The sequence below is a fragment of the Galleria mellonella genome, unplaced genomic scaffold (genome assembly GCF_026898425.1).
Source record: "Galleria mellonella isolate WM207_F2 unplaced genomic scaffold, CSIRO_AGI_GalMel_v1 utg116, whole genome shotgun sequence".
Classification (NCBI taxonomy): domain Eukaryota; kingdom Metazoa; phylum Arthropoda; class Insecta; order Lepidoptera; family Pyralidae; genus Galleria; species Galleria mellonella.
Genome location: NW_026441978.1, coordinates 3,085,066 through 3,106,617, shown reverse-complemented (window position 1 = coordinate 3,106,617; position 21,552 = coordinate 3,085,066). Strand labels below are relative to the sequence as shown.

General features: G+C 35.7%; 3 protein-coding genes across 5 annotated transcripts in view; 1 reads left to right on the top strand and 2 right to left on the bottom strand.

The window, feature by feature from the left end:
• LOC113513933 (protein tweety-like) overlaps window positions 1–21,552 on the top strand; it is a 133,694-nt gene that overhangs the window by 21,937 nt on the left and 90,205 nt on the right. The gene's annotated exons all lie outside the window — the stretch shown is intronic.
• Window positions 2,238–7,779, bottom strand: LOC128200444 (uncharacterized). The gene is made up of 3 exons (XM_052893864.1): window positions 7,709–7,779; window positions 6,418–6,618; window positions 2,238–3,011 (listed from the first exon to the last, which is right to left on the bottom strand). The coding sequence occupies exons 1-3, from the start codon at window positions 7,777–7,779 to the stop codon at window positions 2,573–2,575; spliced, it is 711 nt and encodes a 236-aa protein (XP_052749824.1). The 3' UTR covers window positions 2,238–2,572.
• Window positions 15,238–16,017, bottom strand: LOC128200440 (uncharacterized). Its single transcript, XM_052893848.1, has one exon. The coding sequence runs from the start codon at window positions 16,015–16,017 to the stop codon at window positions 15,238–15,240; it is 780 nt and encodes a 259-aa protein (XP_052749808.1).

Sequence of the window (21,552 nt, the reverse complement as noted above, 5' to 3'; positions counted from 1 at the left end):
TAATGGGTGAAGATGAATGGATGGGGGTGATGGGGGAGATGGGGTAATCTGCGAGTGATGATATGTCAGTTGGCCTCTAATGGGGAATTCACTAGGAATTAACTACGATGGTGTCCAGGGGGGATTGCGTGGAGGATCTGACACGGTAGACTGTTAGCAATGAGGCTACTAAAACCCACAAAATTAACTATTACTAATAATCTACTCCCCCTCCTGCCTTCCCCTTTCCTCCCCCAGCCCCTAAGTGTTAGGTATCCGTGTTGCAAATTTTTCTTGGTTTTTATTCCGTGCGAATTCTTTTCCTCATACTTGGCAATTGTTATATGTATATATTATTATCGCGCGGTTTTTCCTGAGTTGTTTATGGCTTATACAGTTCCTATATGTTACACAATTGTATAAAAATGCGGTAAAAATTGTAGTGTGCATTTTGTGTGCCTATTTAAAAATGGAATGATTCTCAAAGACCTTTTAATATTGTAATCTTTTCACGAATTAAATAGCCGTTTTTTAAGGTGTTAAAAATCTGAATAACAAATTTATTAAAATCTAATAATAGAAGTAATAAAATTGATGTTTTATTCAACTCGGAAAGGCAGACAAGCTGACGGTCCACCTGATGGAATATGATAATCGTATGATATTAAAACCATGGTTACTATTAGAAAATATTGACGCTTATAAGTTGTCACTCTTGAGTATTAAGATGATAGGATATGGCCTGTACCCTGTAAATTCACCGCCATATCGCACCCTTCAAACCGATATACAGCCATATAAATACAACTACTTCCCGGTAAAATCACGAATAGCTATTCATATAAATACATTATATACTTATGGGTAACTGACAATTTAATCAACAACAATTGACAAGAAAAGTTGAGCAAACTAAAAGCAATTTCATTAAACTTTCGTATCAGTTCAATTTATACAAAACAAGCAAGTGAAGATGAAACAAGGAACTACGTTGTTATTGCTTGTTTTGTCTCCAATTTTGTTGATACGTAAATATTTATCTCGTTTCAATTACAGTGAATTTTGTATATTTTGTGTATTTTCTAGGAGACCGTGTATTTATGGGTTTATTTGTTGATCTGTGTCGTAAAACGGAATGGTACAGCGATTGATTACATTTTTTGTGAGCAGTCGACTGTTTGACTATCTACACAATATGGCTGATTGAAAATAAAGGAAGAGTATTTTATTATAATTAATTGTAAATTAATCCTATTAATATTATAATTGTGAAAGTTTGTACAGATGGATGTTTGTAACTTTGTTACGCAAAAGCTACTAAACAGATTTGAATGAAATTTGGTACACGTGTATATTATATCCCAAGTTTGCACATAGAATATTTTATGTACTGAATCATTTGGGCGAAACCGCTACTTTATAATATTTTTAAGCGATTTCTTAAACCTCCAGTTTTAATAATATTTAAATTGATTTAATTATTATATTAATAAAGTTTAAATTGGTTTAATATTAAATTAGTTGGGTAAATTTTTGTGGCCGTGTGATTCGGGTATACTAGCTATATACTGTGATTTGGCCCGTAGTTATATCCTTATATTGAATAATAGCTTACCATAGTACCTTCCCTAAGAAATGAGCTATCAAATGCAATAATATTTTTTTTAAATCCGACTGGTATTTCCGGAGATTGACGCATACAAATAAATTCTTCCGTTTTATTATATCATTATAAATAAATTGTTTTATTTTAGAGTCAAAATGCTATTACTCCGTTAATGACTTTTGTATTGGTGATTAACGTTAATATTAGAATTAAGAAATAAATTTGACGTATATATTATGGATGAAGTTCACACTGTTGATTGTAAAATATAATATTATTTTTATTCAATACTTCTAATATTTAATTTAATTTAGTGCTTTCTTGTCAGATCATACATAATTTCAGATACAATGGTAATTGTTTTTTTATAATAAATGACTAATGACTAAGTCTATATTTACTTCTTTGTTAATTATGTCGAAGAATTTTTTTAATGGTTGATAATGGAATGGTAACATCGCCTGTGCTATTGGTATACACTGGCGGGGCACCAGTGTGGGATGATAGATGAGTATGAAAGCAGGTCTGTTAGCCCATCGTGACGAATGCAACAAGTTCCCAGGGGGAACCGCGTGGAGGTCAACCTGATAGATCTTGCTAGCAATGGGGCCAATTGTCCCCATTACTAACAATACCCTTTCCCCCCTTTTTTTTTTTTTTTTTTTTTTTTTTTAACGTCTGGAAAATGCTTTATGCAGACCCATACACCTTGTGGGAGGTGTATGGGTACTGTGGGAGTCCCCCCGTAAGGTGGGGGTGTACCCACCAAAAACCAGACGATATACCCTCGAGGTGCCATATGTCGGAGACATGGGTTCGCTTTCGCACTCACCACATCTCCGACGGCAGCGACCCGCCCCTTGATGGTAAGAGCAGGTCTCCTCTCTCAAGATAGGGTGAATGGCGTGCTCACCCTACCACTCGGGGGATGCGCCGGTATATAAGCACATCCCCCAGGACCATTGGGACAATACCTTCCCACAGGTATCACCCCGGCCCCAGTGGGGAAGGAGGAGGGGCGGAACTGGGCACGCCCCTTCTTCTGCGTCTGACTCGTCTGCGGCGGATTGACGGTGCGAGAGTGGCACTCTCCCGCTCCCTTTCCGCCGCCTCCTTCTGCGACATGACGGCATCGCAGAAGACGAGCATTGCTTCCCACGATCTCTCACTGCTCACCATCCGCCGGACTACGGCGGGCAGCGAGAGATCGGTCCCCACTACCGCGGACAAGTCACGACGCTCATCGGCATACGCTGGGCACTCCTCCAGCGTATGCTCCGCCGTGTCCTGGTCCGCTCCACAGGCATGGCACTCCTCCGTCGGCTCCCTGCGCGCGATATGACACAGATATCGCCCAAAGCACCCATGCCCGGACAGTATCTGTGTCATCCTGAAGGTCAGCGGCCTTCGCCGCACCCTTTCCCCCCTGTGCCAAAGATTTAATGTGTGTAATATTTTTTCCTTTTTTTTTTTAGTTTTTTCTTACATATTATATGGACTATACCAACTTTTTATTTTAATTCAATATCTACATTTACGTAAGGCCTGTCTGAAGTTTGCCGATGGTTCGTCGGAACTCTTCCACTGAGTTTCCTGCTAGTTTCCGTTACGGAAAGAGCCGGGTCTCCGTTGAAGGTAAATCTAGATAAAGCGGTGGGTAACTCATTTTTAGGTTCGCGTTGCCGGATAATAAGCGGGATACTTTATTTTTTAAAAGGAAGAGGTTCTCAATTCGTTGGAATTTTATTGTAATGTTACACGATATCTTTGTAAGTTCAGCAGACATACTCTAGAACAGGGGTTCTCAAACTTATTTTGTCTATTGCCCACTTTGAGAATAAATTATTTTTTAGCGCCCACCATTTTTTCACCTACTTAAAAACCACTATTACTTCAAGATCAACAAATCACCCCCCAAGCCTCTACACAACGTCCCCATTTTTTTTTTCTGGATTTCTTACCGTCCCCCTTTAGTGCAGTGCCCACAAGGGGGCGTTATCGTCCACTTTGGGAAAGGCTGCAGTTCAAAATCTAATGAAATGGAATGATTTTATTTTGCTAGAATGTAGGTAGTTTTAGATGAAAGAGGTTTACATTTCCCATATACATTCTGCCTCTATGTCGGTGTGCAAATTTTTTTTTTTTTATTTTTTTAATTAATATCGATATCAATTCAATCTACCAGAGGGAGACTTTGTACAAAAGTCGATTGCTTGGGTACCTCTGTCCTACTCGTGTTTCAACCGTGAAGCAGTTGTATTTGCATGGCTGTGTTTCGGTTTGAAGGGTGGGATATAGCGTGAATTTACTGGGTACAGAGGAATAACACCTGAGTCCTCAGGAATGGCAACGCATGGGGGGTATCATGGGCGAAACAGTATACTCTGTAGTGTCCATGATACTGCTCACGTCTATAGACGACGGTTACCACTTTCCATCAAGTGGGCCGTCAGCTTGTTTGCCATTCTAAGTAGTATAAAAAAAAAAAAAAACTAATGTCCATGTAAATTTTGTACTGCACTCATGAAAACAACAATTTGGAATTAAGTTAAAATTTATATTGGTTTGCAATAGTTTACATTGACAATTTGCACTAATATGCATCTATCAGAACAGTATGGGACCATTATGTCGATACTATTGCAATTAGAGAGTAAAATGTTTCCAATTACAGTATCAATATATTGGTATTTATTTCAAGAGTAACCAAACTGATTTGATTTCGATGATTAAAATCGACGGGTTTTGTTGTGTGCTGGTCATACAGTGAACGCTCATTCATAACTAACTGACCTGCTTTCATCGTCATCTATCATCCCTCACTGGTGCCCCGTCAATGTACACCGATAGCGCAGGCGGGGATACCATACCATTATCATGCATTAAAAAAAAATGGCACTTAACATTTTTTGCCTTTTCAGCGTTCATAAACACAGTAATTAGATTTATAGATAATCTTTATTATCATTAATGAAATAAAAAAAAAAATCAACAATAAAAAAACGATTTATTTTGCTGGTAACAGGAGCCACCTCAGCTATTGCTATACATGCACACCTCCAGCGAGATGTACCTATATAGCGTTGATTTTCAGGCGGCCCCTTAACTTGTTTAATTTATATTACCAACTAATATGTCAGTGATGTGATGGGTGACGTATCGCGTATGATGGCAATGATATTCCGATAGTGGCAACTTGCTTTTATAGAGTCTTACATCATTAGCGTAGCAGGTAGTAGCTGTTGCTTACTTCATTGATATGTAATGTTATGAGAAAAAACGTGTTTCTACACATGTTGTTTTTAAATCCAGCAGTAGTCTTACAGTAATTGATTACAAACCGTCATATTTTGCAAACAAGAACGGCGATTCCAATTATGATAAAATTAATCTGTCAAATCGTAAAATAATTCTCAGAAAATTAATTAACATTACAAAAGAAAGAATGGTCAAATCAATTTAGAATTAGCGATGGAATCGCTTTAAGAGTATAAAGCTACAAAAACATTTTTTTTGTAAATCGTTTAGAGAAGAAAACGTCATTGATTTTAACCAGTCCAAATTTATTCTTTTTTTTTTTATGCAACTTACAATGGCAAACAAGTCGTCTGCCCACCTGATGGAAAGTGGTAACTGTTGCCTATTGACATGAGTAGTACCATGGACATAATAAGAGTATACTGTTTCGCTTATGATTTCCCCCTATGCGTTGCCATTCCTGAGGACTCAGGTGTTATTCCTCTGTACCCTGTAAATTCACTGCCATATCCCACCCTTCAAACCGAAACACAGCCATGCAAACGCAACTGCTTCACGGTTAGATCACGAATGAGGCAGAGGTGCCCAAGCAAACGACCTTTGTACAGTCTCCATCTGGTAATACAAACTCTTCCTCTGGTAAAAGTTAACTGGTGACTGTAATGTAATTTTGTCTGATCGACTTCCATGTGGTTTCTCCTGGAATACAAAATATCTATTACCATTTATTGAATCTCCATTTACATATATTAATATGGGATTTAAAATATGTAAGAGTATTAGGTATAATATTTTTTTAATAGCCATGTTAATTAGCGGTCAAATTCCTCTCAAAATAATGTCAGTGTTCGGTGTTTTTATAATATTTACGTTCTGGAGTCTTATCGGTACATTGTAAAAACAACGGTTTGAATTTATGAAAGCAATTAGTAAAAATGCCCTTTATCTAACAAACCGATACCATCCATCAAGAAACGCTACATTATTCATCTGGAATGTTATTGTCATATCGGAGCATCGTTTGTCGGTTTTAAAAACAAAACGAGAACGGCTTTGATGTTCCCCATCCATATCTCGAATGTAATGCATTTCCAATGAACGCGGTAGGAACTGTGCAACTCTCGGTGATATGACACCCGTTCATTAAAAATGTCAGCGTGCATTAACGACTTTGAACTTTATATGCGAAGACATACGAGTGTGATTTGCAGATTATTTAGACTAGATGCTCAAAATGTATACCATATTGGTGAGACCAGATATTCGCTGCCAGTTTTATTTTCCACCCATGTCATTTGCGGTATCGGGAACTATTATATAAAAGATTTACGACCAAACGATGTCACTGTGACCAAGAATAATCTTTGTTAGATTGCAATAAATTATAATGACAGTAATATGAATCAAATACTTTATGGAAGACATAGTCCCATGTTGGGCGCCAGTTTATTATGATACTAAGAAGTAACACCTTAAGACGTTTTTTGTCAAGCGCAATAGTTTTCATTCCTTACCGAGATTAATGCGTTTTGGCTTTCTTGTATCTCGAATATAGATTAGTGTCATAAATTTACATATAATCACAGAATTTACCCAGAAATAGAAGACAGTTCACGTGGTGTTGTGAATGGAGCACGTGGATAGAGGGCGCGGTCGCTCGATACAGCGGAGGCTGCGCGCTGAGCTCTCGCCCGGAGCTGCTACCCCACACACTGTTATAAACTGACCCTCCTTGCTCCTCTGTGATGTACCAAGGAGCGTATATCGAGAAGAAACTGTGGTAAAAAGGAAAGATCATCTTTTACTGGTCACAAGCTCGGTGCGCCAGTTTTACTAGAGCCGTTACGATATCTCTACTATGTCGTAACGAGTGTACAGCGAGGGTTCTACAACCGATGGATATAATATGGATGTCGACGATTCTGCCTCGCCGGCACCGATCGTACGAGTAGCGTAGCTAATGATGGGTTTATGGGTTTTTGATTTACGATAAGCTGTTTGTGCACGTAGAATTTGGAGATTTAACGTAAATCAACCGTGTTTTTGGTAATCTATTTGGAAACCTTACGAAAATTACCAATATAATAATACATTGACCAGAGGGAGACTTTGTACAAAAGTCGATTGCTTGGGTACCTCTGTCCCATTCGTGTTTCTACCGTGAAGCAGTTGTGTTTGCATGGCTGTGTTTCGGTTTGAAGGGTGGGATATGGCGTGAATTTACCGGGTACAGAGGAATAACACCTGAGTCCTCAGGAATGGCAACGCTTGGAGGGTATCATGGGCGAAACAGTATACTCTGTTATGTCCATGGTACTGCTCATGTCCATAGGCGACGGTTACCACTTTCCATCAGGTGGGCCGTCAGCTTGTTTGCCATTCTAAGTTGTATAAAAAAAAAACGGTATTGTTTATCTTTCGATGGTTAAGTAGATTTTATTTTGTAAACAACAGCAATCTCAATAGTGGTCAGTAATCTCTTTATTATATTTTAAAGCTAATATTTTGTCCGCATCTTCGTACGTCGTATTTTATTTTAAACCAATGAAATGACTACATCTAGGTGATGTATTAAGATAAAACATACACCAGATTCTAAGTTAGATCTTTAGGAACACAATTGTGAAAATCGTAACCGAATTGGTGTAGCAGTTTTTGCGTGATATAGATAGGGAAAATTTAAAAAAAGAATATTGGTTTGGCTTCTGTTATTCTTATTATATATATTTTTTTTCTAAATATTCTCTGTGGTAAAGTTTACCAATCTTAATTATAATTTTATTATAAGAACATATATGAACAATCCGGTCCGAAAATTAATGGTTTAAAAATATTTGAATTTAGAATGCGGAATAGTGGATTTACAGAGGTTTTGGTTCGCGGCATGTAATATTATTATTATTATGATCCACAAAGAAGAATGACAGCTCAGTCATTTTTATTATATTTTATTTTATTTTAATTTTTAATATCAAGTGACGACTATGTTTATATTAGTGAATATTAAACAAGGCTTTATATGATGAGATGAAATCACTTTATCATGTGGTTTGCTTAAGTTTATAATAATATCCCTCCAAAGTTGGTAGTTACAATATTGCGTCAGAAATAAGAACTGTAAATCATTTAGATGAATAAATATTAATGGTGGTTTTTAGTACGTGTTCTTTTTATAATAGTTCTTAATGAGTTTAAAAAAAGAAATAAACAGAAGATAAAAGTTGATTACAAACAATAATATTTGTTTATATGTATAAATAGTATGCATAAATGTATATGAAATTTCTGAAAACAATTCATGGTAGACTCTCAGATACCATATGTATTTATTTTGGTAATTGTAATTAATATTACATAAACTCTTCACATCCTTTGAATACTGTAAGTATTTATATGATTACGTTTTGTTACAGGTATTTGCTTATTGTTCGTACCTATATATGGATGGCTAGCGAATTGATGGATATGGTAAGCATAAAATAGGAGTTTGCATAATTAATTTACTGTATCTCTATAGTAGCTAATATATGTTCACATCAAATTTTACGTTTAGTATTTGACAAATACCTCTGACTACCTCATTTGAAATTGTAACCGTGAATATATTATAAATACGCCAATGGCGAATATTTATGATTTTAGTATAGTTAGAGCATTAAGTGTCAAAAACGTATCAACATTTAATTAGCTAAAATGTCATTTGGTTGACTTAGTTTGTCACATTTTTTTTAAACCTAAACAAAACGTTTATCTTTTTCGTATAGTATAATATAAATCGTCATAGTCGTAGAATACTGACGGATTTAACAAATATTAAATATATATATATCCGTCAGTATTCTACGACTATGACGATATATTAAGGTCGATTTCTTAAATTAGAAATGGATTTTTTTTTCTGATATAAATATACGCATGTACGTATTGCTTACAAATTAATAATATATGAATTAATTAAAATGGCGGCCATTTACAATGATTTTAAAACGGAAACTTATTTTACTTTTGTACTTGGATATGGGATGGTATTGAATCTTATTTATATTTTTTTTGTAGGATCGTAATGTCATCTCATTTTAGTAAAAATATTTGTGAAAATCAATTAAAAATTTAAACGTATTTGGAACCTTCTTATTTTAAATTTGCACAAAAAGTAGCTATCGAATTCTAGTGTGGCCACTTATGCAATAGTCTATCGTTAGTGTCCCCGTTGGTTTTATTTTTAGGTCGACTAACTAAAGGGAAGTGGCGGTTGGGGGAGTCGTCGCTCTGTCCATACATACATATGTATATACAATCTTGCTAGGACGTTGATTGATTGTGATTATGTCTGTCTGAATGATCGCAGAGGACATCTGTTTCATTTTATTAAATAAATGCCATGAAATCTAACCAATCGCTTGCTCCTCAAATTAGGATACTCTGTGTTATAAGAAACCAGGGAAACGTCGTCTGGGGGTACAACTCAGAACACCCAGACCCGAGTGAACTCAAAAAAGTTCGTTTCCTAAATTGGCTCGACAGGGATTCAAACCTGACTTAATTTTTTTATGCAACTTAGAATGACTAACACCCTGATGAAAAGTCATAACCGTCGTCTATAAACATTCCATTTCCGTTGCCATTCCTGAGTACTAAGGTGTTATGCCTCTGTACCCTGTAAAGTCACTGCCATATTCTACCCTCCAAACCGTGTAAACAGCCATATAAACAACTGCTTCTTGACAACAGACAAAATAAACAACTTTTGTACAAACTTACTTGAGATAAAAAAACAGGTTAGTTAGCCCATCGTGATGAATACACTTGGGATTCAACACGATGGTTTTCGCGGAGGGACCACGTGGAGGTCTACCTGTTAGGGTATATTGTTAGCAATGGGAGTAGTAATCCGCATTACTAAAAGCCCCTCCCTCATATTTTCTGTTGAAACTGTATGTTTTTTTGGCAATAAATATTTTCTATTTTATTCTGTTCTATTCTAAATCTTCGTAAATCTGTTACAATAGGACAGTTGATCTGACTTCATCCTCGCCTATTATCCCTCACAGGTAATCCGCCAGCCTCTCCTCTCAAGTTGGAGCAAACAATTTTTTTAAAATCGGTTGAGCGGTTTCGGAGATTAGCGTGAACAGGTGTTTAGTTAATACTATTGAATTTGCATACCTCTCAAATCTGAATTTACATAAATATACGTAGAATAGATCTCATAATAGAGCAGAGAACCATATCGTTTATATCTATAATAAGTATTGAAATCCCTTATACAGAACTGTATCAAGTTAGGGTTGTTTAATAATAAAATGGCCTTTATGCCTATAATGTTAAAGTCGGAGTTTCGGGCATGGGAATCGATTAAGTTAGAAGGCGTAAGGCGGAGATGGGATAGATAAAGTTAGTGTCCGAGATAAGTCGGGTCATTGAACTCGAGCTTTTTCCGTTCCTTTATGCTGATTTCGTTTTTATTGAATAAAGGTTTTATTTATTGCACAGAGATGTTTTTGTGGATTCGTATTGGGATTGTTTTTTTGGATGAAGTTCAAATTGCGTTTCGTTTTACTATTGTGTAGCTCGCATGAGGCTCATTTCCACTTTGAAATGTGCGTTTAGTTACATCAAATGACAGCAGTGTATATTTTTGTTATAATAGAATTTATAATTAATGAAAAAAGATCAAAGTTTTTTTGAAATTATCACAGAAACACTCTCAAAATGAAATTAGAAACAAATCGAAACATTCAATTAGTAAATCGATTTTTTATTTGTGCTTGTATTGGATATAAACAGACCGTCTTATACTCGTAATGATAAGATTGTCTTATAAAGATAATGATAAGGGTCATTTATGAGTTTGTTTACATTGTCATCAATTTCTGTTGAAACAAGTTATTTATATTGCTGTATTCTTCTTTATTTAGTTCTTGATCGTTGTTTGAAAATTATTTCAATAAGGTAAGTATTTGATAAGCGTTTTGTTTTTCTTTAAAACGCTGCTATATAGTTGAGATATATTAGTATTTTTAGTACCTAAAGTAGTTTTTTTTTCAAATTTGATAAATCTCGAAAATATATTATGAATAACGAGTTACTTATACGAATAATGCGCCTAGATAATGAATAACTGGTTTGTGAAACTATAAAAGTTTGTAAAACTATAAAAGTTTGTAAAACTTTAAAAAATTTTTTGGCTTTTTTAAAAGGTCTGTCTTGTGTCTACTAAATTAAATATTGTAACTAGCATCTTATCAAAAATGCCCATTACGGCTTTGATGAAAATATGTATTCAGTCAGATTATCCGCCATTATGAATTTCAAAATCAATACATTCCAGATGATAAAAATTTTATATAATATGAAATAGTCCACATCAAAATTGCTTATCAAAGATATAATGTACACCAGATCGATAGATCTTTCGTAACATAATTATGAACCTGCATCCAATTTGGCGCAGTAGGTGCGTGATATCCGGACAAAAAAATCTCTCTCTCTCTTTTCGTTTAAGAGTTTCCTCTTGTATAAATATATATACAGATAATAATTCGAAACTTGATCAGTTTGCTTCTAATACTTTTCTCAAGACTCTCTTATTATATTAATTTTTCCCGTCTAGTTACAATTTTATTATCATATATCAGTAAAACAAGATTTTATTGCTTATAATAAAACAGAAAAGGGTTTAATTAAGTGTGTAACATGTCAAACTATCCGGTCACTACTATGCTTTGGTAATACGAAGAACAAACCAGTTTATTAGTAAGAATGCCATAGAGTTTTGAGGTCACGGAACCGAAGCAATCTCGTTGAGCTGACTGCAGCGGATACCAATGTTTCTATTATCGATGTTGAGGTTAGACGAAACTACGTTATTTTCTTTATGTAATTGTTTGTGGATATAGATAATTTTTTAATTAAAATGTTGTTTCAAAATTATCGAATGTTTGAACTATGTGAATGTTTGTATTGAACTATGAGTAAGTATACAGTAAGTATGTAACTTAATTATGGTAAAGTATTTGGTATGAAAAAAGATTGTTTAAATCATTACGACGCGGATCGTTTTCTTTAAAAAGTAAGCCCGGTTCGTTCTTTTTTTCTTTAAAACATACTTTCGGTTTGTACCTATATAAGTAAGAATAATAAAAGATTTTGGTCCGTAAAATATAGTGTCAAATAGTTATATTTTAATATATATTGTAATAAATTTAATTTTATCTATAGCAAAAAAATAAATAAAATTGATTTAGAATTGCTGAAGTTATTGCATGATACACACAGACACACACAAACATACAAAATATGTAACTGAATTGAGAATCACTCTTTTTGCAGTCGCTTAAAAGGACCTCTCTACCACATTTAATGGTCGTATTGATTCCTTGCAATATGTTTCATTATTCCACCTATGTAATGGATTTTGGAATGTGCTAGAATCACATTCTAAACAGTTAAAAAGTTTTTTGTTATTTATTTTATGATTTATAAACTTTTTTACAACAGGCAAAGTGTAAAGTAATAACAAATTCGTCATTACAAAATCTGTATAACGAATTGCTAATTATACACCTTAATTATAATTTAGCTTGATGAAAATAAAGTTAGGCGAAACACGATTTATTATGGATGTAGGCCGACCTCTGAACCATTTAAACGTCACTAAGAGGATTCCCTTTATTATTTAAATCGGTTCCGACCAAGGTACTACTTATTTCCATTCATTTACAAATCAGTGAGTTTTTGTACACGGGAACACTCAAACTCGAGTATGGCTTTTTTCTCCTCGGGTCTTTTCTTTTCGTTTTTACAGGGTTTTTTAAAGGGTTTCTCGAACAAATGTTTGGATTAATTTGAATACGATTGAATAGGATGATAATTATGGATCGGACAATCGCTTACTGAATGAACTGTCGAGAATTCTTCTCCAGCAATAATAATAATTTACTTATAAATTCATGCATTTTTAATCGACTTCAGAAATGAAAGAGATTCTCGATCCAGTTGTTTTTTTTATTGTATGTTTGTTAGCTTCGTCATTTATAAATCTGTTTGGATTTTTTTTATCTGAAGCGATGGAAGGATTTTTTTTATTTGAAGCCATTTTCTAATTGCTGGTCTTATAAAAATTTTATTAAAATCGGTTTAGTACTTTAAATTTTAAATAAAAATAACTGGTTTTGCCTCAATTGAAGGCAGTGTTTTTTTTTTTTGTGGAACATAATCCTAATTTATTCCTTTTGGTGTTCACCTTCGTGAAAGTTCAAAGACTACGAACTACTATTTAGAGTGTTGTATATATTCCATGAAAAGAGAAAAATTCGTGCTCCATTTTCACCTAAATAAATTAAATATTTATCTTATTCAATCGTATACTAGCTGAACCCAAATCAGTAATTTTTTAACATCTCTGTAAATTATTGATGCTCATTCTTTATTCCTCTGTTTCCGTGAGTAGCGAAAGTAGATAAAATCTTATTTGAGAAATCAGTTCAGGACTATTATACAAGAAGAAGGTAAAAGCCATTACGAATTAAAACAAGTACTACGTACTTCCATCTTCATGTAGCTTTTATTCCGAATTAGCTTCCGCTAAACACATAAATGTTCATGTCATATCGGTTTGTGGTATTTCTAATTTGGGATTTCTTTAGAACATCTCCAATTTGGGCTCCAAGTTCGAAGAAGGCGTCTTCGACTGATTTCTGACTTCTGACTGATTCACCCGTACAACTTCGCTTATATATCATCTCTAACACATCACCTTCACATGCTGTAACCATCGTATAATATTCGTTTTTCAGTCCTAGTCATTATAATGATAATTAAATTATTTACTATTTATAAAAGAAGGTATGGGAAATGAGTAAGTAAAATATTTTATTCAATATTCAAACGTCTATATATTTTAAAAAGAGTGACAATTTCTAAATTTTATACTGCGCGCGCAACTTCGCATGCGCTGTTATTTATAATTTATTTTTCTACAGAAATTCAAAAGGTATTTATAAAGGTTTGTTATATATACAATATATATATACGCCACATCACTCCCCTCCGAGACCGTTACTACGGGCGATAAGAACCTTTAACTGAGCCAGTCATGAGAGCATGTAGAGGTGCTTGAACTTCGGCAGCGCTGGGAATGAATCGTCTGTAGAAATTCAGCATCCCTAAAAATCTGCGGAGTTCTCGAACTGTCTTGGGAGGAGGAAACGATTTGATCGCTTCAACTTTCTCATCAAGAGGTTTGATACCATTGGCTGATATATTATATCCAAGAAATTTTACTTCAGACCGACCAAAGTTACATTTTGAAATATTGATGACAATTCCGTAATCTTTCAATCTATTGAATAGTATACGCAGATGCTGCTCATGAAGATCCTCATTTTTGGAAAAGACTAAGAAGTCATCAATGTAAGGGTAAACAAAATCCAATCCACGCGTCATTTCATCAACAAAACGCTGAAAAGTCTGCCCAGCATTTCGTAAACCAAACGTCATGGCAGGAAATTCATATAGCCCGAACGGTGTTGTGATGGCAGTCTTGTGGATATCGCTTGGATTTACTGGGATTTGATGATAGGCTTTGACAAGATCTATTGTTGAGAATATTGTGCAACCTGCTATACTGTGTGTAAAGTCATGAACATGTCTAACTGGATATCTGTCAGGAATGGTGCGAGCATTTAGCATTCGGTAATCTCCACAAGGCCGCCACCCGTTATCCTTCTTCGGTACCAGATGTAATGGCGAGGCCCAGGAGCTTTCCGATGGTCGAGCAATACCTAATTTAATCATAGACTCGAATTCTGCCTTTGCGATTTTTAATTTGTCTGGCGCTAGACGGCGTGGAGTACAATAAATTGGAGGTCCGGGCGTAGTCCTGATGAAGTGAACGGTATTGTGTTTGATATCAGCTTGTTTTCTGGATGGATTTGTAATTTCAGGAAATTCCTTCAGGATTTGGTCGTAGCGAGACTCGCCGATTGGTATCTTGATAGAAGAAATTGCAGTCGACGAGTGTGCAGGAGAGCAAATGACGGACAGTGTCGTCGTGTTGTCTAACAAACGTTGGTTACGTATGTCTACTAGAAGACCATAGAATTTCAGAAAATCAGCTCCTATAATCGCCTTAGTGACGTCACCAACAATGAAACGCCATGGGAAATCACGGCGCAAACCAAGATCCAAATCCAGGTGAGTATATCCAAATGTGCTGATCGTAGTACCGTTAGCAGCAGAAAGTTGGAAATCTGATTTAGGACGACGCTCATGCAGTGCTCGTCGTGGGAAGACACAAACATCGCTTCCTGTATCGATTAGAAATTGCATCTTCGACCGACGATCTACGACGAACAGGCGACCAGACGTGTTGGGACGGCCGTTCGTCGCCATTACCGACCGCCCTGTGCATTTCCCGCCTGATAATCACAAGGCTTTACGCATCGCTTTGCTTTAGATCCATACTTTGCATGATACCAACACTTCGGGAATTTTCTATAGTTGGATTCCGATCGCGTTTCAGAGCGGCTACGACTTCTCTGACAGGAACGGGGACGAGACTGACGATCCAAAAGCACTTTCATTTGCCTCCGGAGTTCGGCTATCTCGTTGGCCATAGCGTCAAGTGATGATCCACATGTTGATGCAGCTGACACTTGTGGAGTAGCAGGGGCGATATCCTGGATACGGTCTGCTAAATCAGAGAGCACCTCCAGTGACGCTGTAGGTTGAGCAGCTATCACTGTCTGTACGTTGCGTGGTAGCCTACTTGTCCATATGGTCTTGAGAAAGTCCTCTGGCACGTTCGGTCCGGCGAGGCTTTGTAAATGCCGTAAAAATTGTGATGGGCGACGGTCTCCCAATTCCTCATGCATAAGTAGTTGTTTTACCTGCTTCTCGCGTGAGGCACTTAGACGTTTGATAAGTTCAGTTTTCAATTTTTCATACTTTTCCGTCGGAGGTGGTGAAATAATAATGTCCTTCACTTCCTTTGAAAATTGGTGGTCAAGTTGTCCAATAACGTAGTTAAACTTCGTTGCATCTGCTGTTATATTTGAGACGGCGAATTGGCCTTCAACCTGAGCAAACCATATTTCGGGTTCCTCCGGCCAAAATGGCGGAACTCGTATTCCCACTTTAAATATTTCGTCGTTGTTATTAGACGATGCCATTGTAATATGCGTTTTTACGGGGTCACCAGTTATGGGAAATGAGTAAGTAAAATATTTTATTCAATATTCAAACGTCTATATATTTTAAAAAGAGTGACAATTTCTAAATTTTATACTGCGCGCGCAACTTCGCATGCGCTGTTATTTATAATTTATTTTTCTACAGAAATTCAAAAGGTATTTATAAAGGTTTGTTATATATACAATATATATATACGCCACAAAGGTTATTGAATAGCGTATATATGCAAAGGGAAATCCTATAACTTGAAATGTTGCGAAGAAGCAGTCTTCTAATGAAGACACTTAGATCATGCAGGCGAAACCGTAGTTTTCTTCTACTTCTAGTTATCAATAAATTAGAGTCTTACTTTTACAATTCTATTAGGTCTTGGCAATTAATATGTGACCTCCTGTCAAACCTTGTTACTTGTCGCTCTTAAGATATAAGTTAACTTATTGACATTAATGTTGATTGACGTTTAAATTATTGTTTTATTAAATAAAGTTGTATATATTATATATAAGTTACTGCTATGTAGTCCCGGCATAGAATAGAGCACTCTCCTTCCTCGTGGGTGTCGTAAGAGGCGACTAAGGGAATATAATATAACAAGACTTGTTGAAGGATTTTCAATAATCACAGTGTAGTACAGAATAATTAGTTATTGGATTGATTGGAGTGAAATTTAATAAAGCGATAGGTCAAATATAATAAAGTACACTTGACATTATAAAATATATGTTTACTTAGAAAAAATTATCTAGTAGTTTTGTAAATGTTACAAAACAGCTTATTGGAAGCGTGCCCAAAAGGCGAACATTTAGTTCCATTTTGGACAGTCTCCATCATTGGGATCAAATTATTTCTACAATGAAGGACATCTGGCATACCCAATACGCTTACATATAGACGATAAAGACCTTCATACTCGAATCTAAGGGATAAAAGCGTGGAAAATAAGTACATTTTGCTCAATCCGGGAATAATATTGTTTCCAATTTTGATCATAAAAACACATACAGAAACTTGTGATGACAAGGTTGTTATGTCTACAAGTGATAGTTACAGTCTTGTAAATGATTCTTAGAAATAAAACATTTATAACTTTAGTTTAATGTTGAATAATGCACCAATAAGATGTAAATAAGAAAAAGATCAGCAAAGCAGCCAGTAATAATTATTTGCATTGGTAAAAAAGTGCATGCAAAATGAAAACTTACTGTTGACATGCACTTACACAAAAGAAGAAAACTGAAACAAAACCTCGTCACCTATAAACTTGGTAGGCTAGGCATTTCGTTCAACTCCACAGCTTGGCACAATGTGACACACCACCGGCAAAAAATCCATACGCGAATCCTTAAAAATCACACTGATTTAAACAGAATCTTTGGCTTCAGTGTTAAGATTCAAAATCGACAGACGCAGTATCGAATGTGTTGCATTGCATACCAGTTTAAACTTTGACTAGAATACGACCCACCTTTTTTCAAGCTTTTTCGATGATAGTTAGGAAATCGGACTCAGTGGTATTACTGTTAAGGTCGCAATTGCAATTTACGGTTAGTTCTTTGTTAAAATTCTTACCAGAAGTCAGCGAAATGTGCCCCCGCACTCACGTGAGCTTTTGTCGGAAAGTTGTATGAGGGCTCCTATTCCCTCCGCCGCATTACACGGCGTTTTCGTTTGAATATTATGTATTTTTTATTCGTCTAATACGTTGTGACCTTTTACTCGGGTATTCTGACACCTTTTCATTGTATTTGTTGTAAGGGATCGAGATTTTGCGAGTCCTTTAGAGCATCTGTGATTTCATTATTTATTTGATGTAGAATGTCATCATTCAATAATGATTTACTTCAATGTTAATAATATAAGATTATATTTCAGTGTAAACAGTTTTTCTTCGATTACTGATAGAGTTCTTTAGATTAAAATCTTTTCCACTACTTTATTCTACAACTTTTATATTTAGATTTTCCAATTCGCTTGCTCACGTTCTAAGATTTCCAATACCTTCATTAAGTAAGCAAGTGACAACAATAGCTTCAAATATTATTGTGGTGATACAATAGAGGGCCATGTATACTTATACACCCTAACCTAGGTAGATACAAGCGTACAATGGTACAATGTGACGTTCGCGGTTATTTCTGAACTATGTAGGCGGACGAAAGGACGAGCCGAAAATAGGCATTTTGAAGGATATTAGATTTTTTATTACTGCAACGTCTTGCTTAATTACGCACTTCTATGTTTAATTTCATATTGTCCTGGTTTTAACTTGGGTTAGTATTTTTATGGATTAATGATTTTAATATTAGGCAGTAGGTAAAATAATTGCAGGGGTTCATATCACCTGGTGTTGTAGGCATTCATAGGCAATGATTATTGTCATATGGGCAACACAATTGTTTAAACCAGTCATTTTATTTCATTGCTTTTAGATTTATCAAGGTACTAAAGTTCCAATAGGTAAAAATAAACTTACTTTCAAATAATCCCATCTCATTAGCCATTAACTGTCCACTGCTGAATATTGGCCTCTACCATAAAGGGGTGTTTTGCCAGCAGTTGCCATTCTCGGCATGCGGGTTGGCAACCGCAGTTAGGCTTTGATGATGTTTGTGTATGTTTTAAGAGAGCTGCTGCTGCTCATTCCTCGACCATTAAGTTCTTTTAAGTGTCTTTTACGACACCTACGCGAAAGGAAGGGGTGGTTCATTCTATGCTGGGATCACACGCCATTACATCATATTTGTAATGTATGAATTAAAAAAAATATATTTCACTGGTGGAACATTACCTTAAAACTATTGATTTCCATTTTATTCAGTATGTATAATTTTAAGTTATAATTACTAATGATAGTAAAAATGAAGAGTCTATGACGTATCTATCTATCTAGTAATTGTACTGAACAACGAATGCTCAATTAGAGATGGGTCTCTTTGTTGTAGACGCTCTATAATTGATTACTACAGGCCGGCGACCGGTCCGCACGCAAGCTTGATTACAAGGGCAGGGTTGACACTCTGAAAAATTGGTGAGCTCCCTGAAATTACGTTGTTGCTGGCTAGTTCTTGCGTCTATTCTTATTCATTTTACCTTAATTGAAGCTACTTATGCAAAAATCAGCTATCCTGTATGAATGTCCCAGATAGTGTAGTTGTTATCTGTATAAGTAGTTACAATCGCTAATCGTCATTGTCTATTGCTGTGTATAGGTCAGTCCCTTAGAGTAGGAGTAGAGTCTAAAATACAGAATGGTTCTTAGTTACTTTTTGAGGTTGTCGCTCTATTTAGTGAGACATCGTCTTTAGGATGTCTTTGGACTTCCTCACTATGAAAGCCGAGAGTTTATTTATCATTTCTATAAATATAAAAACAAACATGAAAGTATTACTTACCCTTAACAATATGTAAACAGCACGAAAGCTCGCAAGTCACAACATTGTTGGTTAACGACATGGGGTTGATGTCGGATGTTCATTTGAATATACAAGGGCTGGGATAGTTATTTCGCTGCGAAGCCCATAAAATGGAGGGAACACAGTCCCATTTACGTAATTTTTCTATACTTATCGATTAAGATAACAATATCGTGCGTTTCATTCGCAAGAAATCGATTAACACTAATTAGTAGGGGATATTTATAAAACAAAATGGCGTCACAGGCGTTAGTTCTTGACTAAAATTTTATGCTACTTCGTTAAGTTCATGTTTTTTCTGTAGCCTTAGGTTTTTCTTTTCCTCTTTCATTTTTCTCTTTTTATTACGTTCTCGAGCTTCGCTTTACCGGAACCAAGTCTGGAATAGCGATTACAAGTATTTTTTTAATATCCAATATCGGAGATATGAGGCAAACACCGTGATTCATTAATCCATGAAAATGGTTGAGATATTTTTAATTTTTTTGTTATCTTTACAAATGTGTTTATCGGCAGTTATACGCCATCGTCCGATTTCACGGCTAGATCAATGTGCTACCACAGAATAAATACATAATGTATTTATTTATTTTGTTGTGCTGCTTCGTTGAGAGCTATTGTCGGAAACTCGGAATCGGTCTATTGTTTATACCTACTGGAAAATTGTAAAAAACACCTGGAGCGAAGTAACGGATTTTTTGGTTGGCCAGATAGGGAAGTGGAATGGAATTGAATTTAGATAATGGTTTGTTCACAGACCGTGAAGATGCAGCTGCATCCTTGTTTAGTAGACGTACTTTACACTGTGCTAGCTTTTACCCGTGACTTTTTACGCGTGAATTTTAGTAGGAGGGAAACCAATGAATTTTTATTTCTAAAAGGCGTATCAAGATGACATATACGTTTTACGCTAGACCTTCAGGAACATATTTTTATTTTTTTATTTTTATTTATTTATGGCAACAAACAGTCATTTACAAAGTAATTAACAACAATATACATTACAGTTTTAAATACAACATTTAATATGATACAGTAGTTATGACGTTATACCGTAAGAAACATCCAGACAGACAGACAGAAATCTGAAAATATTGTTTTGACTTTTATTGCTCTTATAAGACTCTTCATAACAATGTTTCTTAAATATCTTATATGTACAGACATTGTACAAGTTTGTAATAGGTACGTGTATATAGATTAAGAAAGTCCTGTGTTAAATGTTATGTTTCGGAACACAAAATTGAGCTGTTCAAATTCTCTGTCACATATACGTCTACTATTGTTATATACTGTGACATGGTCGTCTAGACTGAAATATTTAATTTCCTGTTTCGTTAAATTTTAAATACCTAGTCATAGATAATAAATGAGTAATGTCGAGTTTTAGATTTATTTTTAAATATTGGTATGTTTATTTCCTTATTTAGTACTATTATGAAAATACCGAAGCCAAAAGTTTACAATAAATTTTACATTCAATTTGCCGAGATTTTCTAAAGTATCTCGTTAGTTTTTTGTGTTGATGGATGATAAAGGAACCTGCGGTAAGGGTGTAGTTATAGGTATAGGTGGTGGGGCACCAGTGAGACCTATCATGATAGGGGAGAATGAAAAGGCAGGGCCTCTAGACAAATGGCAAACGAATTCGTCGATGGAATCGACATCGCTAGCGAGTTCGTGAGATAGACAGCAATACCGGATGACTCATTCCAACTTACGGACTCGCTAGCGATGTCGATTCCATCGACGAATTCGCTTGTCACTTGTCTAGAGGACCAGGTCAGCTCATCGTAATGAATATAGCTGGAATCCAGCACGGTGGTTCCCAGGGGGATTATTTGGATACTAAGAACCCCGTTGCTAGCAATATACCCAACCAGTTCGACCTACTCGCAGTACCCCCTGAAAACTATCATAGTTAATTCCTGATGAATTCATTATGATGGGCTAACTGGCCTGTTTTCATTCTCATCGATCACCCTTCATTGGTGCGCCCCATCAGCGTATCCCGTTTGCGCAGACGAGGTTATCATTCCATTTTCACCCATCGAACTCCCCCCCCCCTCCTAATCTATGTAGTATCTACTCTAAATTTAC

What these genes read in the sequence shown, in the direction of transcription:
- LOC128200440 (XM_052893848.1), bottom strand. Translation starts at nt 16,017, where the DNA reads ATGGCATCGTCTAATAACAACGACGAAATATTTAAAGTGGGAATACGA.
- LOC128200444 (XM_052893864.1), bottom strand. Translation starts at nt 7,779, where the DNA reads ATGACTGAGCTGTCATTCTTCTTTGTGGATCATAATAATAATAATATT. An exon ending in TGCCGCGAACCAAAACCTCT is followed by an intron (nt 6,619 to 7,708) that starts GTAAATCCACTA and finishes TTTTTACCACAG; the next exon opens with TTTCTTCTCGATATACGCTC. An exon ending in GGTAAATTCTGTGATTATAT is followed by an intron (nt 3,012 to 6,417) that starts GTAAATTTATGA and finishes TCTTTGGCACAG; the next exon opens with GGGGGAAAGGGTGCGGCGAA.